General features: G+C 54.0%; 2 protein-coding genes across 7 annotated transcripts in view; one reads left to right on the top strand and one right to left on the bottom strand.

Moving 5' to 3' along the window:
- The window catches only part of BRSK1 (BR serine/threonine kinase 1), a 30,387-nt gene extending 28,500 nt beyond the window's left edge, over positions 1-1,887 (top strand). The window contains exon 19 of one of the 2 annotated variants that reach the window (XM_047790664.1): positions 1,442-1,887. In XM_047790664.1, coding sequence (XP_047646620.1) covers positions 1,442-1,599 — 158 coding nt within the window. In that variant the 3' untranslated portion in view covers positions 1,600-1,887. The remainder of the gene's footprint in view (positions 1-1,441) is intronic. The other variant, XM_047790665.1, reaches the window with a different exon arrangement.
- Positions 1,888-1,989: 102 nt separating this feature from the next.
- On the bottom strand, positions 1,990-10,652 carry TMEM150B (transmembrane protein 150B). Of its 5 annotated transcripts, none has more exons than XM_047790668.1 (8): positions 10,522-10,652; positions 10,273-10,406; positions 9,805-9,879; positions 9,448-9,507; positions 9,289-9,356; positions 8,990-9,117; positions 4,236-4,419; positions 1,992-2,418 (listed from the first exon to the last, which is right to left on the bottom strand). In XM_047790668.1, exons 3-8 carry the CDS (start codon positions 9,870-9,872, stop codon positions 2,219-2,221), a joined length of 708 nt encoding a protein of 235 aa, XP_047646624.1. In that variant the 5' UTR covers positions 9,873-9,879; positions 10,273-10,406; positions 10,522-10,652; the 3' UTR covers positions 1,992-2,218. The 5 variants fall into 5 exon arrangements, with proteins under 5 accessions (XP_047646626.1, XP_047646624.1, XP_047646625.1 ...); XM_047790669.1 differs by having other exon boundaries at positions 10,273-10,403; positions 10,522-10,541; XM_047790670.1 differs by lacking the exon at positions 10,273-10,406 and having other exon boundaries at positions 1,990-2,418; positions 4,236-4,341; positions 10,522-10,650.
- Between the last annotated feature and the right edge of the window lie 7,450 nt (positions 10,653-18,102).

Here is an 18,102-nt window from a genome sequence, read left to right on the forward strand (position 1 = left end):
CTGGGCTGGGCTCTGGAGGAGGGTGGCCCCATCCTGGTTTGCCCTGGACTGGGAGGGCCCTGCGATGCTAAAACCCGGGCCAGCTGGGCACTGTTTCTGCAGACGCCCAGCTTTCAAGGACTCGGCCTCACCTCTTCCCTGTGCCCATGAGCCCTGGTCAACAGGAACAGGATTCCCTAGCAACCAGGGGACAATAAGGCCAAGGTCACAAACCACCACAAGCTCCGTGGTTCAAACAGCATCACTTTATTGTCACGCAGTCTTGGAAGTCAGAGGTTGCACAGTCTTGCTGGGGTAGCAGCAAGGTGCCCAGGGCGCGGGCCGCATGCCTTCCTGGAGGCTCAGGGTGGGGGTGGGGACAACCTTCCAAGAGGCCCCTGAATTCCTCCCCTTAGGGCTCCCTCCCCCGTCCTCAGAGAGGGGGACACTGCATCTCCCTGACATCATTCTCTGGTCCTGTCTCCCTCTGACCTCAGTCGGGAAAGGTTCTTTTAAGACCTCAGAGGGATTATCCAAAATGATAAGGCGACATTCTCCCAGGCTCGAGGCATCAGGGCGGACATCCTTGGAGGGGGCATGGCTCAGGCTACCATGGTCCCCCCAGGACCGTGGTTGTCTCAGCTTGGGGGGAGAGGGGCTGCTAGTGGCATCTTGTAGGTGGTGGCCAGGATGCTGGGACAGTCCCACAGTGCACAGGATGCCCCCATGGGCACCAGCAGGGCGAGGAAGGCCCCCTGCACGTCTCTAGACCCCGCTGCCAAGGAACACTGATCTGGACAACCAGAGTTCCTAGAAGGGCAGCCCCTCCAAGGTGTAGGACCCCCAGACACCCCGGGCCCGAGCCACCTGCCTTCTCAGTGGGGTTGTGGGGGAGCCCCAGGTCTGCCCCAAAGAGGGGACGCTTTATTGGTTGCTATGGCAACAAGGCCCCCTGCATTCAGTGTCTCTTAACGGCTGGACCTCAGGTACTGCTCCGGGCCCTATAGAAACTGCTGGATGATCACTGGAAACCAGTCCTGCCGCCGCAGACCCCTCGTCTGGGGCAGTCAGGCCCCTTAGAAAGGTGCTCCCAGTCACACAGGCCCAGCTGGGGAAGCCCAGGACCCCCAGGCAACCTGCGGGGGGCTTCCCTGGACCCCTAACAACCAGTGGAGAGTAAGGGGGGGGGCCTTCATCCATGGTCTGGGGGTCTCGAAGCTTATCTGCTGCCAAGACAAGCATCCTTCAGCAAACCGCACTGTAACCGGAGTCCGAGGACCCCCCTGAGCTAGGCTTGGCCCGATCCCCGAAGCCCTAGGCTGGGACGAGTGCCCTGTCCTTCTGGGGAAGCCAGGTCTGGGCGCTGCATGTGCCACCCCTGGCAGCCGCCTCCCCTGTTGGGGCTTGTCCCTGGGGTTTGGCAGCCTTGGGGTCCCTGAGGCTAAACCCTTCCTCCCCACAGACGAGAAGAACGGCGCCCAGACCCGGCCTGCGGGTACCCCACCCCGAAGCCTGCAGCCCCCGCCCGGCCGCCCAGACCCAGACCTGAGCAGCTCTCCCCGCCGAGGCCCCCCCAAGGACAAGAAGCTCCTGGCCACCAACGGGACCCCCCTGCCCTGACCCCAGGGGGCCGGGGAAGGAGGGGCGCCCCCTCCACCCCCCTTCCCTGCCCCCCAACTGTGAATCTGTAAATAGGGCCTAAGGAGTAGTAGGGAGGGGGAGACAAGGAACTGGCCTTGCCCTGCAGGGGTGGGGTCAGGGGGCCGTGCCCAGGGGGGTGGTTCTGGGGGGACTGGGGGTGGGGAGCTGTTTCTATTTTATTTATTGATTAATTTATTATTTTATTTATTGATCAGTCTCTCTGCGGGGGGTGGGGGGTGGGGGAGGGATGGGGGCTGGTTGGGGTGGCTTAGCAGATCCGGACAGACAGGGCCATCTGTCCTTGTGTCCCCAACTCCCCCTTTCCTGGGCCCCCCTCCCCTGGTCCTCTCCCTTCCCCCCCCACAACCTTCTGTACGGATTTGCTCTCCGGAAGGAATTCTGATTTCGCGTGATCCTGCCTGCGTCCGTGTCTCTGATTCCACCGGCGGCAAAAAAGAAAATTAATAATAATAATAATAAATATCCTCGATCAGGGATGGCTGACTGGCCTTGGGCTCTCTTCCTGGGTGGCCCTGATGGCAGGGCGGAACCAGAGGGCAGCAACAGGAGGCGAGAGGCTGCCCGGCTGTTGGGCGGGTCACAGTGAGACCTGCAGGGGCACGGGGGAGGCTGGCGGGGGGCTGAGGGGGCCCAAGCATGGTCGCAGACGCAGGGTGCACCCGTCCAGGCCAGAGAAGTCCACGGCGAAGAGGCCGAAGAGCACGAACAGCAGCATGGCCACAGTCCACTCCAAGGCGGCCGAGACGGAGCGCATCCGCCAGACGTGCAGCACGACCACTGTGCACAAGGTCAAGGGCACAGCACCTCAGCGAGGACCGCGGCCTGGCTGGGGACAGGCCGAGACCGTCTCTGGGTCCCCTCTCATGACACCCTCCCCGGCAGGTCCTAGACGTGCACAGGGACGCCCTCCACCCCCGTCTCCATCGCAGGCTGGTTCCCGAATGTTCTCCCTTGAACATTCTCCCATTTGTAGCGAGCATTCCCAATATCCCAGAACAAGGCTTTTACCTTGCTGTCGCCCGCAGGCTCTGCCATCTCCCCACGGACTACCTCGCGTCCACCTCCCAGAGTGCAGGGTTTCCTAAGGATAGTCCCACCCCTCCCACCAGCCTCAGGCTATGCTCCTTCCCCACACCCGGGGCCCACAGGCCCCTCCTGCTCACTCCCCAGCAGACTCCACCTTCTCCCTTAAACAGCTTCCTCTTTCTGGATGCCTCACCTCCGTGACACCACTGTCCACGCCTGCACCCTGGGGGCTCACCCTCACCCACCCCACCCCCATCCCTGTGGCCGGCGGGTCACCCCAAGGCTTGTCCTGTCTCCCTGGCCCATCTCTTCCTGGCCTGGCATCTCTCTCTACTGGCGTGCCCAGGCCCTTCTCGGGCTTCGTGCAGTCCCAGCCCTTTACGACTCTCTACTCCCTCACTTAGCACTGGAGATCCTCATCTCTGGCCCTGCCGGCAGCGTTGTCTCCTCGCTGGGATGGATTTTCCCCCCTCCACATGCACCTGCAGTGTCCCCCGCAACGTCCCAACCCAAAGGCAGCTGGTTCCGCAAGACCAGCTCAAAATGTGCCAGGTCTCAGACCCTTCCTTGCAGCCATCCAGCCCTTACTACGCTCAGCTGACCATCTCGTGGTCCTGTGCCCCCTTCCCACAGCCAAGAGACATTTGAGGCCCACAGAACAAAGACCCTGCAGCCAAAATTATCAGGGATGTGGAAAGGGGCTGCCTAGATCTCAGTGTCACCTGTGCTGCTGGAGAGGATACGTGCTGGTTCTGCAGCCAGACCTGCAGAAGGCTGAGCCTTCTGTCTGGGTGGTTTGGCTCACCCAGAGGTGTGCTGAGCAGATCATTGCTGTCTGGGGGTAAACGCTGGTTCTTGGAGGGTGAAAAAAATCTTAAACTGGATTGGAAGCAGGCTCCACCCAGTGGCGTGTTGCTAAACATATAACAACCCGCTCTGATTTGCAGCATCCGGCTCTGGTGACATTTGCCAGTTTCTGGGGAGAAACTTGTCCCATCACCGCCATTTCAAGCTACTAACATGACGTCATGGGCACACAGACCCGGCAAGACCCTGTGCCAGCCGCCTGCAGCCCACCGCCAGCTCTGCCATGGAACTTCCTGCCGGTTCTTGGCCATGAGACACCCCACCTCCTGCTCTCTGTCCAAACCTCTGTCCCCAGTCTTAGCCAGCGTGACACCCAGCATTCCCAAAGGGACTGCGGTCATTGGTTTATGGTTCTCTCTCCATTCACTGGTTGCTCACGAGGCGCCAATCTTAGACCCGTCACATGTGTCATCTTCATGCCTGACATTCTGTGTACTCCTATCCATGTTTGATCCATGAGGACACTGAGTCACCAAGAAGTTCAGAAACCAGCGACGTTTCACCCAGCTAGTCCATGGAGGGGGATTCCAACCCAGGCAGCATGACCCCCCAGGGTAGGCATGCTGACCACTCGGCTGTAATTCCGCACAGAGAGCAAGTCTGGGAAAGGAAGGGGCCCCCACAATAGCACCTAGAAGACCCACCCCAATGAAGATCCGCCCCCAGCCCCTGCCCCCTGCCCCCTGCCCCAGGAAGGATACTGGCCACAGTGAGGATGGTACAGATGCTGCAGAGGCCCAGGCGGAGCGGCCCGATCCAGGGAGCCCCAGGCCGGGGCACGCTCTTCATCCGCCAGAGGAAGAGGAGCTGCAGCCAGAAGTAGAGGGTGCCCACAAAGAAGGCAAAAAAGGCCCCTGTCAGGTGCATGGCCCGCAGGTTCTTTTCCTAGGAGGAGGAGGGAGCAGACGTGAACACGGGTGGGAGGACCATGGCCACAAAGCCTGCAGGGAGAGGCTGGGAAAACGCCAGGGACCGGGATTCACAATGGCCATACTGGAAATCCTGTCATGACGCAACGGAAACGAACCTGACAAGCACCCATGAGGACGCAGGTTCAATCCCTGGCCTTGATCCCTGGGTTAAGGATCTGGCGTTGCCGTGAGCTGTGGTGTGGGTCACAGACGCAGCTTGGATCTGGCGATGCTGTGGCTGTGGTGTAGGCTGGCAGCTGCAGCTCCGATTCAACCCCTAGCCTGGGAACCTCCATATGCTGTGTGTGCGGCCCTAAAAAGCAAAACAAAACAAAAAAACAAAAAACAAAAAACAACTGCCATACCTGACAACTGGCTTATTGATTGGGTATATTGGCTGCTGCTGGCTTCCTGGGGCCACAAATTTAAATCTGCTTTTCACTGCCATATTCACTGGTTGGCCTCCCTCCCTATAACAGTGCCTGGCACATATTTGAGCCTCATACCTGCTAGCGAAATAATCCTTCATTCTCAACCTGGGTGGGAGAGAGCAGATTATAGCCACGAAGGGGGTAAAAACTGGTTCTTGGAAGGTCAAAAAAATCTTAACTATTACAATGATTTGTGGCTTACAAATACAGTATGTATTATATTTAAAGTTTTATTTTATTTTATTTTATATTGCTTTTTAGGACCTCACCCATGGCATACGGAAGTTCCCAGGCTAGGGGTCAAATTGGAGCTGCAGCTGCCAGCTACACCACAGCCACAGCAACACCAGATCTCAGCTGTATCTGCAACCTACACAGCAGCTCACAGTCACTCAGGATCCTTAACCACTGAGCGGGGCCAAGGATCAAAACCGCATCCTCATGGATACTAGTCAGGTTCATTTCTGCTGAGCCACAGTGGGAACTCCTAAAATTTTTAAATATTAAAAATTTCCTGGGGCACCCGTGCGAACATGGCACTGCTAGCCGCTTGGAGTTTGCAGGCTGCGGTCTCCAACCTATGGCTGCCTCTGCACCCACAGCGCCTGGCCTTGGGGGTTGCGGGCGGGCGCTGTCCAGTTGCTGCACACTGGCCCTGCTCTGCTCTTGGTGCGAAAATTCACAGACACACATGAATGGATAACAACAGAAAATGGCATTGGAACAGGGGGAATCAGCAATGTTGCACAGGAAGCTTTGGGAGATGTTGTTTACTGCAGTCTGCCTGAAGTGGAGGCAAAATTGAACAAACAAGGAGTTTGGTGCTTTGGAAAGTGTGAAAGCTGCTAGTGAACTCTATTCTCTATCAGGAGAAGTAACTGAAATTAATGACGCTCTAGCAGAAACTCCAGGACTTGGCGTTCCCGTCGTGGCTCAGTGGTTAACAAATCCGACTAGGAACCATGAGGTGGCAGGTTCGATCCCTGGCCTTGCTCAGTGGGTTAAGGACCCAGCATTGCCATGAGCTGTGGTGTAGGTCGCAGACACGGCTCGGGTCCCAAGTTGCTGTGGCTCTGGCGTAGGCTGGTGGCTACGGCTCCGATTAGACCCCTAGCCTGGGAACCTCCATATGCCGTGGGAGCGGCCCTAGAAAAGGCAAAAAGACAAAAAAGAAAAAGAAACTCCAGGACTTGTCAACACATCTTGGTATGAAGATGGTTGGCTGATCAAGATGACACTCAGTAACCCTTCAGAAGTGGATGAACTAATGAGTGAAGAAGCATAGGACAAATACACAAAATCTATTGAGGAGTGAAAGGGGACCCCTAAATAAACTAGTTTGAAACTTCATCTAGCATAGTTGTCTTAAATTAGTGATGGACAGATTTTTTTTTTTTTTGGGTCTTTTTGCCATTTTTCTTGGGCTGCTCCAGGGACATATGGAGGTTCCCAGGCTAGGGGTCGAATCAGAGCTGTAGCCACCGGCCTACACCAGAGCCACAGCAACACAGGATCCGAGCCACGTCTGCGACCTACACCACAGCTCATGGCAACGCCGGATCCTTCACCCACTGAGCAAGGCCAGGGATCGGACCTGCAACCTCATGGTTCCTAGTCGGATTCATTAACCACTGAGCCACCACGGGAACTCCAGTGATGGATAGATTTTTAAAAAGCAGCTTTTAGCAAGAGAAACTACTTACACAACAACGTTACCAGAAAAAAATACCCCTTAACTTCCTAATGACTTCAGATAAACACTATGCATCTTTTGCACAGCCCTCTATGCTTTGTAGGCGAGGCTCCAGTTGGAATATTCAAAATTCTTCAAAAAAAAAAAATATATATATATAAAGGAGTTCCCATCGTGGCTCAGTGGTTAACGAATCCGACTAGGAACCATGAGGTTGCAGGTTTGATCCCTGGCCTTCCTCAGTGGGTGAAGGATCCGGTGTTGCCATGAGCTGTGGTGTAGGTCGCAGACGTGGCTTGGATCCTGTGTTGCTGTGGCTCTGGTGTAGGCGAGCGGCTATAGCTCCGATTCGACCCCTAGCCTGGGAATGGGAACCTCCATATGCCGCGGGAGCTGCTCAAGAAAAGGCAAAAAGACCAAAAAAAAAAAAGAATTCTTGAAATTATCTGTGGTTAAACTATTGAGAAAATTACGTAATTCCAGGATAACACTGTTATCTTAAGCCTTATATATATAAAATGTTGTAACTTGCTTACAGCCGTCCCTGGATCTGGGTCAAAGTATTTAATGAACTTCCCACTGGAAATAACGGGCTTTGGAGAAAAATTTTGTTCGTTGTACAGTGTCAGTGAAGAATATCACTGTCTTAATTTTGCAATATATTGTGTTCGCTGGTGCTATTTTTATACAGTGAAGCAGAAAAATAGGGAAAAGTGTAATAATAAAATATTCAACTTAAAAAAATTTCATGGGGAGACGATTAAGAGAAAATGTCTAAAAAAGACTTCTGAGGAGAGAGATATAGTAGTTTTAAGAAAGGGCTAAGCAGAGTTTCCATCATGGTTCAGTGGTTAACAAATCCGACTAGGAACCATGAGGTTGCAGGTTCCATCCCTGGCCTTGCTCAGTGGGTGAAGGATCCGGCGTTGCCATGAGCTGTGGTGTAGGTTGCAGACCGGCTCGGATCCCGAGTTACTGTGGCTCTGGTGTAGGCCGGTGGCTACAGCTCTGATTGGACCCCTAGCCTGGGAACCTCCATACGCCGCAGGAGCGGCCATAGAAAAGGCAAAAAGACAAAAAAAAAGGGGGGGGGAGGGGTGAGGAATACATGAATTAGTGAATGATTTGTTATGCAAATGTGATGGGGAATTTTTATTAAGCTGGAGGCAGCCTCTTGTCTAAATACCTTGTGGCTTCCCCAGCCTTTTGGTGGGAGAGGTTTGGAAACAAAGACATCATAGAAAAATAAAATGATGACAAAAATCAATGAGATTTCTCCTATCACTTGTCCATTTTTTTATTCTACAAATATCTACTGAGCTTCGTGGTTAAGAATGCGGATTTGGAGTTCCCGTCGTGGCACAGTGGTTAACGAATCCGACTAGGAACCATGAGGTTGCAGGTTCGGTCCCTGCCCTTGCTCAGTGGGTTAACGATCCAGCGTTGCCATGAGCTGTGGTGTAGGTTGCAGACGCGGCTCGGATCCCGCGTTGCTGTGGCTCTGGCGTAGGCCGGTGGCTACAGCTCCGATTCGACCCCTAGCCTGGGAACCTCCACATGCCGCAGGAGCGGCCCAAGAAATAGCAACAACAACAACAACAACAAAAGACAAAAGACAAAAAAAAAAAAAAAAAGAATGCGGATTTGAGGAGTTTCCTGGTAGCCTAGCAGTTAAGGATCCTGAAGTTGCCGCAGTTGTGGGGCATGCCAAGTGTGGCGCAGGTTCAATCCCTGGTCTGGGAACTTCCACATGCTGCAGAAGCAGCCACAAAAAAAAAAAAAAAAAAAAAATTAAATCAATAAATAGACAGGTAGATAAAGAGATTAAAAAAATACATACAACAAATACACAGATAAACACATAAATAAATAGTTCCCGCGTGGCACAGTGTGTTAAGGATTTGGCTTGTCTCTGTGGCATAGCCGGTTCAGTCCCCGCCCAGCACAATGGGTTAAGGATCCTGAGTTGCCGCAGCTGTGGCATAGGCATGGGCCGGGGAACACCCATATGCCCCCAATGAAACCGGAAAAAAAAAAAGAAAAAACAAACAAATAAATAAATAAAATAACCTGCACAAGGTAAGGCATAGCACCTCCTACGGAGTGAACACTCCATTGATACGGCAAACACGACTAAGTGAACTCAGAAATTCCATCATTAGAGAGGAAGGGACAATAAATTACCCCAACCTCCTAGGGTTCAACGAACCGATTACAAAGACGCGCCCAAACGGCCCCAATTCAGACAGACGAACTCAATCCCTCTGAGGACAGGAGAGCCACAAGAGAAACACAAGTCCCAGGAGGCCTTGCGAGGTCCAGCCCCTCCCGAAACAGGGAGCCTGCGCCCCGGGGCATGCTGGGAGTTGTAGTCCCAGGCTCTGGCTGGCCAGTACCCGGGCTGACCTGCTCCGTCTCACCTGGAAATTGCCCACTATGGAGGTGCCCAGCGCAGAGAGGAGCCCCGTCCACAGGATCAGCCGGTTAGGCCACTTTCCGACCCCCCAGTCCCGAAGCTGGTAGTAACGGAGAATGCAGATCCAGGTGGCTGGGAGGAGAAAGAAGAGCCCGGACTACTGGGTAGGGGGTGGGGGGGTGGAAGAGACTTGGGGTCCAGGGGTGGAAGCCCAACTCCTGGATTTGGGGGAGGAAGACGCTGGGGGCCGAGGCCCTGTCGGGTGGGGCTAGCATCAAACGGAGGGTGCGAGGGAATATTTACCCAAAGCAGCTCCCAAGTTGAGCACCTGGCTGAAGATGCAGCTCTGAGGGGGCTGATTTCCACATATACTGGGGGAAATAAAGGGTCCTCCTGTAGTTCCTCGGAGCCAGGGCTCCTCTGTCCCTCCTCCCCCCCGCTCCCCACAAGCACTCTAAGTACCTGATGTAGGGGAAACCTTGCGTGAGGTTCACGGACTTGTTGGCCACAGCCACAGAAAAGCTGAGGTCAGTGAGACATCAAAGTGAATAGAGGGCTTTCGAGGACTTTTCCCTCTGACAGGCGCAGAAACCCAGGCTTCGAGCTCCCTTTTCTTGAGATCCAGGAGACCAGGCTCCCAGACCGGGAGTCCAGCCCCCAGCGCCTCCTTCCCCAGACCCAGGGTCCAGCCCCCAGCCCCTCCTCCCTCAAACCTAGGGGTCCAGCCCCCAGCCCCTCCTCCCTCAGACCCTGGGGTCCAGGCCCCCCAGCTGCGCCTCCCCCAGGTGCAGGCATCCATCTTGCCTCTAACACACTCACACGGTCCACAGGCCACCAATAGCCCAGATGGCCAGGAGGACAGGAAGCAGGGAGAGGTAGCCCCACATGCCTCGTCTGCAGGGGACAGAGAGGGGCAGGGACTGAGGCCGCCGCTGTCTCTCTCTCCTCTCTCCCTTTCTGTCCCTTTCTCCTCTTCCCTCCCCCCTCCCCACTTCCTCTCTCAGGTGAGGAGCCAGCCCTGAGGGTCCCGGTGTGTCCGGTCATGCTCCCCACCCCTGGGGCCCCCACTGGCTCTCGGGCAGAAGTCGTGTCGGGCATCAAACGGAGGGTGCGAGGAAATATTTACCCAAAGCAGCTCCCAAGTCGTGCTCTCTGCTCCGGGCACTTTCTCTATCTTTTGCGCAGTCTTTCCATCCCGATCTCCCCTTTTCTCCTAGCTGTCCTCCCTGCACCCAGCGTCGGAGTCCCTCCCAGCCCCTCCCCTCCACTGCCAGCCTCTGGGCTCACCTGTCCCGGGGCTCCCTCTGGCTCTCTCAGGTCTGGGACTGGGGGCTGTGTGAGAGGTTTGGGAATAGGGCTGGGCTGTGGGTAGGGTGTCAGTGTTCCAGCAGAGCCAGAGCCAGGGATCGATCGAACGCCTGCTGGACACGGTCAGGTCATGGACACGTCAGGTCGTGCGTGTGACCTCTGCTTTCTCAGGGACCTCACCCCCAAACTGCCACTTCCGGTCTCAGAACCAAGCAGGCAGCACCTTACCTTCCAGGGGCCCCCAGCTGCTTCCTTCCTCTAGCTTGAGAGTGTCACCGTTCAAAGTCCCAACCAGTCCAGTCCTCCTTGAGATTGGGACGCAGATATAGCAGCCTTCAGCTCCTCTCCTCCCCCTCTCCTGTGGGGACCCAGAAGTCCAGGCCTCCGGTCCGTTCCAGAACACATGCAGTTGTTTCCAGCTCTGAGGTCCAACCTCCCAGCTCTCACCTCCTTGGGGCCCAAGAATCCAGACCTGCAGGTGCGGCCCTTCTGGGTGCAGTTTCTGTCCTGACGCAGCTGGGTGTGGGACCCTGGTGACCCCGCCTCCTGCCCCCTCTGGCCTTCCGCCTCCCTGCCGCCCCATCACGCTGGAGTTCCCCACAGGGAGGGCCTGCATTAGAAGGATGCTGGCTCCATCAGAAACTCCCCTCTCCCCGCCCCCCTCCAGGGAAGTGACTGCTTCCTCTGCCCTTCTGTCTCCCACAGAACCACCCTCCATGGCCTGACTTCCTCCGATCTTGGTGCTCAAGTGTTCCCAGCCCCCTCCTGCTCCCTCAGGACCCAGGAGTCCTGGCCCTAGCCCCTGCTCCCTCAAGACTCAGAATTTCCAGCCATCTCCTCCCTCAGCACTCCCCCACACACCTCTTTTTTTGAAATGGAAGTAACATTTATGTAACCTAAAATTAACCATTTTAGGAGTTCCCAATGTGGCGCAGTTGGTTAAGGATCTGGTGATGCTGCAGCAGCTCAGGTTCGGTTCTCAGCCCAGTGCTGTGGGTTAAGGATCCAGCAATGCTGCTGCTGTTCATTGACTGCAGCGATTAGGGCTCAGCTACTGCTCAGATTCAATCCCCGGCCCAGGAACTTCCATATGCCTTGGACACAGCCAAAAAAAAAAAAAAAAAGATGTTGTAATGAAGGCAGCCCAGAGCGTGGGTTTTCCCAGAAGAGGAAGTGGCTCACTAGCAGTGGTGAACAGTGTGGGTTTGGTTGTGGGGAATGTTTAGGAGAATCTCACAAGCTGCCCTTCGAGGATGCAAGCGCTGCGGGAAGCCTTTCTCAATGGAGTCAAAGTGGTTCCTGAAACCTGGCCCTGGGGCATCAAGCGCCTCTATCATGTCGACTGAAATAAAATTGCACAATGCGAAAGCCGTGAGTTTCAGTTTTATTGCGGGCTTGCTGAGGGCTGCGGTCCAGGTGACAGCCTCTCAGAGAGCCCTGGGGACCTGCTCCCACATCAGCACAGGTGTGATGTCTCCATTAGTGACTTTAGTGCTTTTCTAAGTAGGAGCAGATGCAAGAATTGGGCTCATAAAATCTCAACAGGAACAACAGGAACTCCCCAGTCGGCCTGATTTCTAAACTCTGCATAGGATCACGCCCACGATAGAAACCCATTTCCCTTGTGCAGAAGTCCAAGAAAGCAAGAAAACACTGCAAATAATCGTCAGGGCTGGGATGCGGCATTGCTGTGACCTGTGGTGAAGGTTGCAGACGTGGCTCGGATCCCGCATTACTGTGGCTCTGGCGTAGGCTGGTGGCTACAGCTCCGATTTGACCCCTAGTCTGGGAACCTCCATATGCTGCGGGAGCGGCCCAAGAAAATGGCAAAAAGACCGAAAAAAAAAAAATCGTCAGGGCTGGGTCCAGTACCTTGGGATGGCTGTGTATGTCTGATGTCCATCTTCTCTCCTGGTGTGGATGTAGTTTCTCCCCTGTTTGAGCATCATTTTTAGGCAAGTTGAGGTCAGCAGTCCGCTGTGTAGACAAGTTCAGTGCAGAGGTCATTTCAAGTGGGAAATGAGAATCCAAGAGTCAGGTCCCTTCAGTTTCCCTGCCCATGAGCTAGTTAAGAGTAACTGATAAGGGATCGTCCATCTAGATTGGGCGGGGTCCTTTCAGTAATGTCTTTGTGTGTGTGTGTGTGTGTGTGTGTGTGTCTTTTTGCCTTTTTTAGGGCCGCTCTCGAGGCATGTGGAGGTTCCCAGGCTAGGGGTCGAATTGGAGCCGTAGCCACGGGCTTACCCCACCTCCAAAGCCACACGGGATCTGAGCCACATCTGCGACCTACACCACAGCTCACGGCAACGCCGGACCCTTAACCCACTGAGCGAGGCCGGGGATCGAACCCGCAACCTCATGGTTCCTAGTTGGATTCGTTAACCACTGCGCCACGACGGGAACGCCTTCAATGATGTCTTTTTCACTATGCATAATCCCCTGATCACAGGGTAGGGAGTATCATATCTTCACCCCAAAACAGATACTGTGTTAAGGGTTAGAAACGAACTTAGAATGTCCTTCTATTAGGAGTTCCCATTGTAGCTCAGAGGAAACGAACCTGACTAGTATCCATGAGGATGCAGGTTCAACCCCTGACCTTGCTCAGTGGGTTAAGGATCCAGCTTCGCAGCAAGCTGTAGTGTAGGTCACAGACACGGCTCGGATCTGGTGTGGGCTGTGGCTGTGGTGTAGGCCGGCAGCTGTAGCTCCGATTCGACCCCTAGTCTGGGAACTTCTATATGCCACAGGTGTGCCCTAAAAAGAGAAAAATAAATAAATAAATAAAACTTAGTTGTGAATCCTTCTTTTCTCCTGTTTTTTTTGTTTGTTTGTTTGTTTGTTTGTTTTTATTCCCCTCAATCTCAGGAAGATAAGCTAAATGAGATAAGACTTCCTGGGCACCTGGAGAGAAATATAAGTTCCCCCTAGAAGGACTAGTTCCCTTAGGGTCAGAATTCCGAAAAGATGTTTCATCAATCTGGTTTTCTCGAACTTAACTGTGTCTGAAATAAAAGAGCTCCATCTTGGCTATTTTCAGGGCAAGATTTCCTTTCATTCCCAGTTAAGTACATACTTTCGTGGGTCCATAAACCTCGCAGGGTGTTAGTTGCAAGATGGAGCAGAACTCCGAGGGGCTCCTGGCACAAACCCCCTTTTTTTTTTTTTTTTTTTTGCTTTTTAGGGCTGCACCCGAGGCATAAGGAGACTGACTCCCAGGCTAGGGGTGGAATCGGAGCTGTAGCTGCTGGCCTACACCACAGCCACAGCAACTCAGCATCCAAGCCATGTCTGCCGACCTACACCACAGCTCATGGCAACGCTGGATCCCTAACCCATGGATCGAGGCCAGGGATCGAACCCCCATCCTCATGGATCCTAGTCGGGTTTGTTAATCACTGAGCCACGAAGGAAACTCCCAACAGCCTTTCTGTGTCCCCCATTTCTAGTCTGTAGAAAACAGGCCTCCTTCAGCCTCTGCAATCTTCCCTGTGTTCCAGGCAGGTCCAAACAGTTGCTCATCAGGGGAGGCAGAGACCGTGGAGGAGCAGTCAGGAAACAACAGTGCAGCCTTGGGGCAGGGTCCGGGACCCCCCTCAAGGGATACACACAGCGACAGGTTGGAGTTCTTCTGCCAAACTGAAACCCCCAACAAATGGAAGATGTAAGCTGCCTGACGAAGCCTTCTTCTTTCTGGAAAGAGGAAGAACCACCAGAACCAGTCCACAAAATACCAGCTTGGAAGAAGAATGCGAGCTTGCCCCACCCTGATCCTTATCCATGGCCCGATTTCAACTCCAAGCCTAGAAGACCACTTTCCGTTCTCTCCCAACGGAGGCACAATCTTCAGGGCGTTTGCTTCCTGGGGCCTTCTTTGCCCTAAAAAGCAATACAGTCTTCTCTCTTTTTTTTCCTCCTCACTCAAAACTCTGTCTCAGAGTTTCCATTCAGCACCTGTGGACAGAGGCTGTATTTCAGCAACCGTTGGAGGCTGGCTTTCTTTTTTTTTTTGTCTTTTTTTTTTTTTTTTTTTTTGTCTTTTTAGGGCTGCACCTGTGGCATAGGGACGCTCCCAGGCTACGGGGTGCATCAGAGCTCAGCTCCGGCCTACAGCACAGCCACAGGAATGCGCCATCTGAGCTGTGTCTGCAACCTACACTGCCGTTCACGGCAACGCCAGATCCTGAACCCACTGAGTGAGACCAGGGATTGAACCTGCATCCTCACGAATACTGGTCGGGACTCTGAGGCTGGCTTTTGGACACCCCTCATTTGGGGATGATGTTATGCCAGCCTCCCTCGCAGTCGCTCAGTCCAGATCTCCCACGGTCTTTCAATTGAGCAAATCCCAGGGTCTCTCCACCAGACTCTCCCAGTTTCTTCCAGCTGGGGAGCCAGGTTACCTGCTAGGCAGCACCCTGGAAAATCCAGGATCGCCAGCCAATAATCAGGAGATCCAGGAGTTCTCTTGAGCCATGTCAAGTTGAAGATCTGGTGCTGTCCCTGCAGTGGCTCGGGTGGCACCTTTGGCGAGGGTTCCATCCCCGGCCTGGGAATTTCTGCATGCCCAGAACGGAGGAGAAACTCATTCAAATTCATCTGGATGCACCCAGGAGGCAGGAGGGGCCCTGCTGGCACCAAGGGTCCGGCTCCTGGCAGAGTTCAGGTGAAGGAGAGAAGTCTGCGCTGGGTCCCTTGCTGTCACCAAAACTGTCCACCGAAGTGCAAACACAACATGAGAGCTGCGAGTTTGTTTCACTTGCAGGCTCCCTGAGGACTGCAGCCCAGGAGACAGCCTCTCGGAGCCCTGAGGACCTGCTCCCACATCAGCACATGTGTGATTCTGGAGAAGGGGTTTGTGCAACCAAGCCCACATCTCCCTAGAAGGCTGCTGCTAGTCACAAGGCACCGATGTCTCCGTTAATGACGGGAGTGCTTTTCTAAGTAGGAGAAGATGCAAGAATTGGGTTCATAAAATCGTCTCCTCAAAATACCTAGCGACCCGAAGGCCTGTTCTGCCAGGTTTCCCGGTGCACAGAGTGCCTCGCTCCCAGTCTCTGCCTGAGCTCCTCTCAGGATGTGTTCAAGGCCAGTGGCGACAGTGGCTAAGGATGCAGGCCCCGTAGAGCCAGCTGCAGAGCCATGTCCCTTAGTGGGCCGTCTGCTGGGCTCTAGAGGGTGGGACCCACTAGGAGAAACGAGCCAGCACCCAAAGCTCCCAGATGCCATAAAGAGCTTGGATGTTATCCTGAGAGTCCTGGGGAGCTATGGAAGGTTCTGGAGCAAGGAAGACTGTGAGAAACGAACACTGCTGGTGCTGTTAGATGACCATGGGTTGAAACTGCCCACCTTGGCCATGAAAAGGAACAGCTGCTGCCCTGAAGACTTGGGAGGGGCCAATAGGAGGGAAGAGACAACCAACCTCCCAGGATCCTTGGGGCAGGAATCCATCTTGGCTGAGAGATGCCTCCGGGAAGGACCCTGAGTCAGAGCAGGTATGGGCTGAGCAAGAGGATAGGCCAGGGACGATCTGGACACTAAGCCTGTTCCTGTAAAATCAGAGACTTCGAGCCACGTGTCAGAGCCATTCTGCTGGGCTCCCTCACCCTGTGCTCTCCACCTGGGGGGACCCCTTCCCAATGAAATCTTCTTTCTTTTTTTGCCATTTCTAGGGCCACTCCCACGGCATGTGGAGCTTCCCAGGCTAGGGGTCCATTTGGAGCTGTAGCCGCCCGCCTACACCAGAGCCACAGCAATGCCAGATCCAAGCCACGTCTGCGACCTACACCACAGCTCACGGCAACGCCGGATCCTTCTCCCACTGAGCAAGGCCAGGGATCAAACCTGCAACCTCATGGTTCCTAGTCGGATTCGTTACCACTGAGCCACGATGGGAACTCCTGCATTGTCATTTTGCTCTGGGACCCACACATCATGATGTAGCCGGTCCTGGGGCTGTGATGCAATAGAGCAGAGTCAGTCACGGGATGGCCGAGGTGGTGGGCTCTTCCTGGCAGGGCGGACAGGGAAGGTCTCCTTGAGGAAACGCCATTGCAGCAAAGACCTGGAGCAGGGGAGAGTGTGAACCCTCCAGCCACCAGTGGGCAGAGCTCTCCTGGCAGAGAGCACCGCAGGGAGAGCCCTGGAGACGCTTGGGACATTTGGCTTCTAGCAGGGAAGCTGGTGGGACTTGAACAGAGGGAGCCACGGAGAGAATGGTCCGTGATACAATCAGAGGAATAATGGGGGTCATTGTAAGGACATCGGATTTTAATCTCGGTGGGTATCCATTGCCTATAATTTAGGACAACAATAAACATTTATCAGATCACATGGTTTCTGCGGGTCAGGAATTCAGGCGCGGCTTGGCCGGGTGGTTCTGGTTTGGGGTTCCTCTTGAGGTTGCTGTCAAGCAGCTTGGATGCAGGCGTAACCCTCAGCAGAGACTGGAGGGCCGTTTCCGGGGTGGTTTCCTCCCATGACTGTTAGGCTGTTAGCAAGAGGCTTCAGTTCCTCACCGATGGCTGGCCTGACGCCTCAGGGCCGCAGCCCTGGTGCACGGATTTCTCCCAGACGGCCGCAGAGACCTCTGAGTTCCCCCAGAGGAGTGAGTGATCCTGGAGAGAATGCGGTCTTTGATAACCTGGCCATGGACTTGCCATCATATCTGCGACACCCCATTGGTTACACAGCTCTGCCATCATCTGCAGGGAAGAAGTGACACAGGGGGTGAATCCAGAGGCCACTGAAGAGTGAAAGTCACTTTGGGGGTTGGCTGCCAGCGTATGAGTCCACTGCAGAATACGGAGCATGGGAGTTCCCGCTGCGGCTCAGCAGTTAATGAATCTGATTGGCATCCATGAGGACTTGGGTTCCATCCCTGGCCTCACTCAATGGGTTAAGGATCTGGCATTGCTGCGAGCTGTGGGGTTTGTGGTGTAGGTCGCAGACTCCGCTGGGATCCTGAGTTGCTGTGGCTGTGGCTGTAGGCCGGCAACTATAGCTCCGACCCGATCCCTGGCCTGGGAACCTCCATAGGCCCCAGGGTGTGGCCCTAAAAAGCAAAAAAAAAAAAAAAAAAGAAGAAGAAGAATACTGAGCATGTGATGATGTCACAGGAAAAACAGACAGACGTGTGTGTACATGTTCATATGTTTAGGTATATATACATCTCGATTTAGGAATATGTATATAAATTAATACATGGCTTGTAAGACATTTTATTCTCTTACACATTTTCATTTGTACTTATTATTATTTATTCTATATATACATTTTGCGATTACACAAGTAATTCATGAAAAGAGAGAGACAACGCCTCATCCCCTGTTTCTTTCATTTCTAGCTTTCCTGAGTTAAGACTGACAAAAATGGTGGGAGGGCCTGTCGTGGCTCAGCAGGTTAAGAACCTGACTAGTATCTACAAGGACTCGGGTTCGATCCCTGGCCCCTCTCAGTGGGTTAAGGATCCCGTGTTGCTGTGGCTGTGGTGTAGGCCCGCAGCTGCAACTCTGATTTGACTCCCTAGCCTGGGAATTTCCATAGGCTGTGGATGTGGCCTTTAAAAAAAAAAAAATTGTGTTGTATTAGGGAGTTCCCTTGGGGCACAGCAGGCTGAGGATCCGGTGTTGTCACTGCAGTGACTCAGGTTGCTGCTGTGGTGCATTTTTGATCCCTGGCCCAGGAGCTTCTGCATGCTGCGGTTACAGCCAAAGAAGAAAAAAAAAATGCGTATACTTAAGTTGACAACACGCTGATAGACATACGCATGTGCCGTGAATGATCACCACCGAGCTAATTAGCATATCC

This window comes from Phacochoerus africanus, chromosome 8 (assembly GCF_016906955.1).
Source record: "Phacochoerus africanus isolate WHEZ1 chromosome 8, ROS_Pafr_v1, whole genome shotgun sequence".
Classification (NCBI taxonomy): Eukaryota; Metazoa; Chordata; class Mammalia; order Artiodactyla; family Suidae; genus Phacochoerus; species Phacochoerus africanus.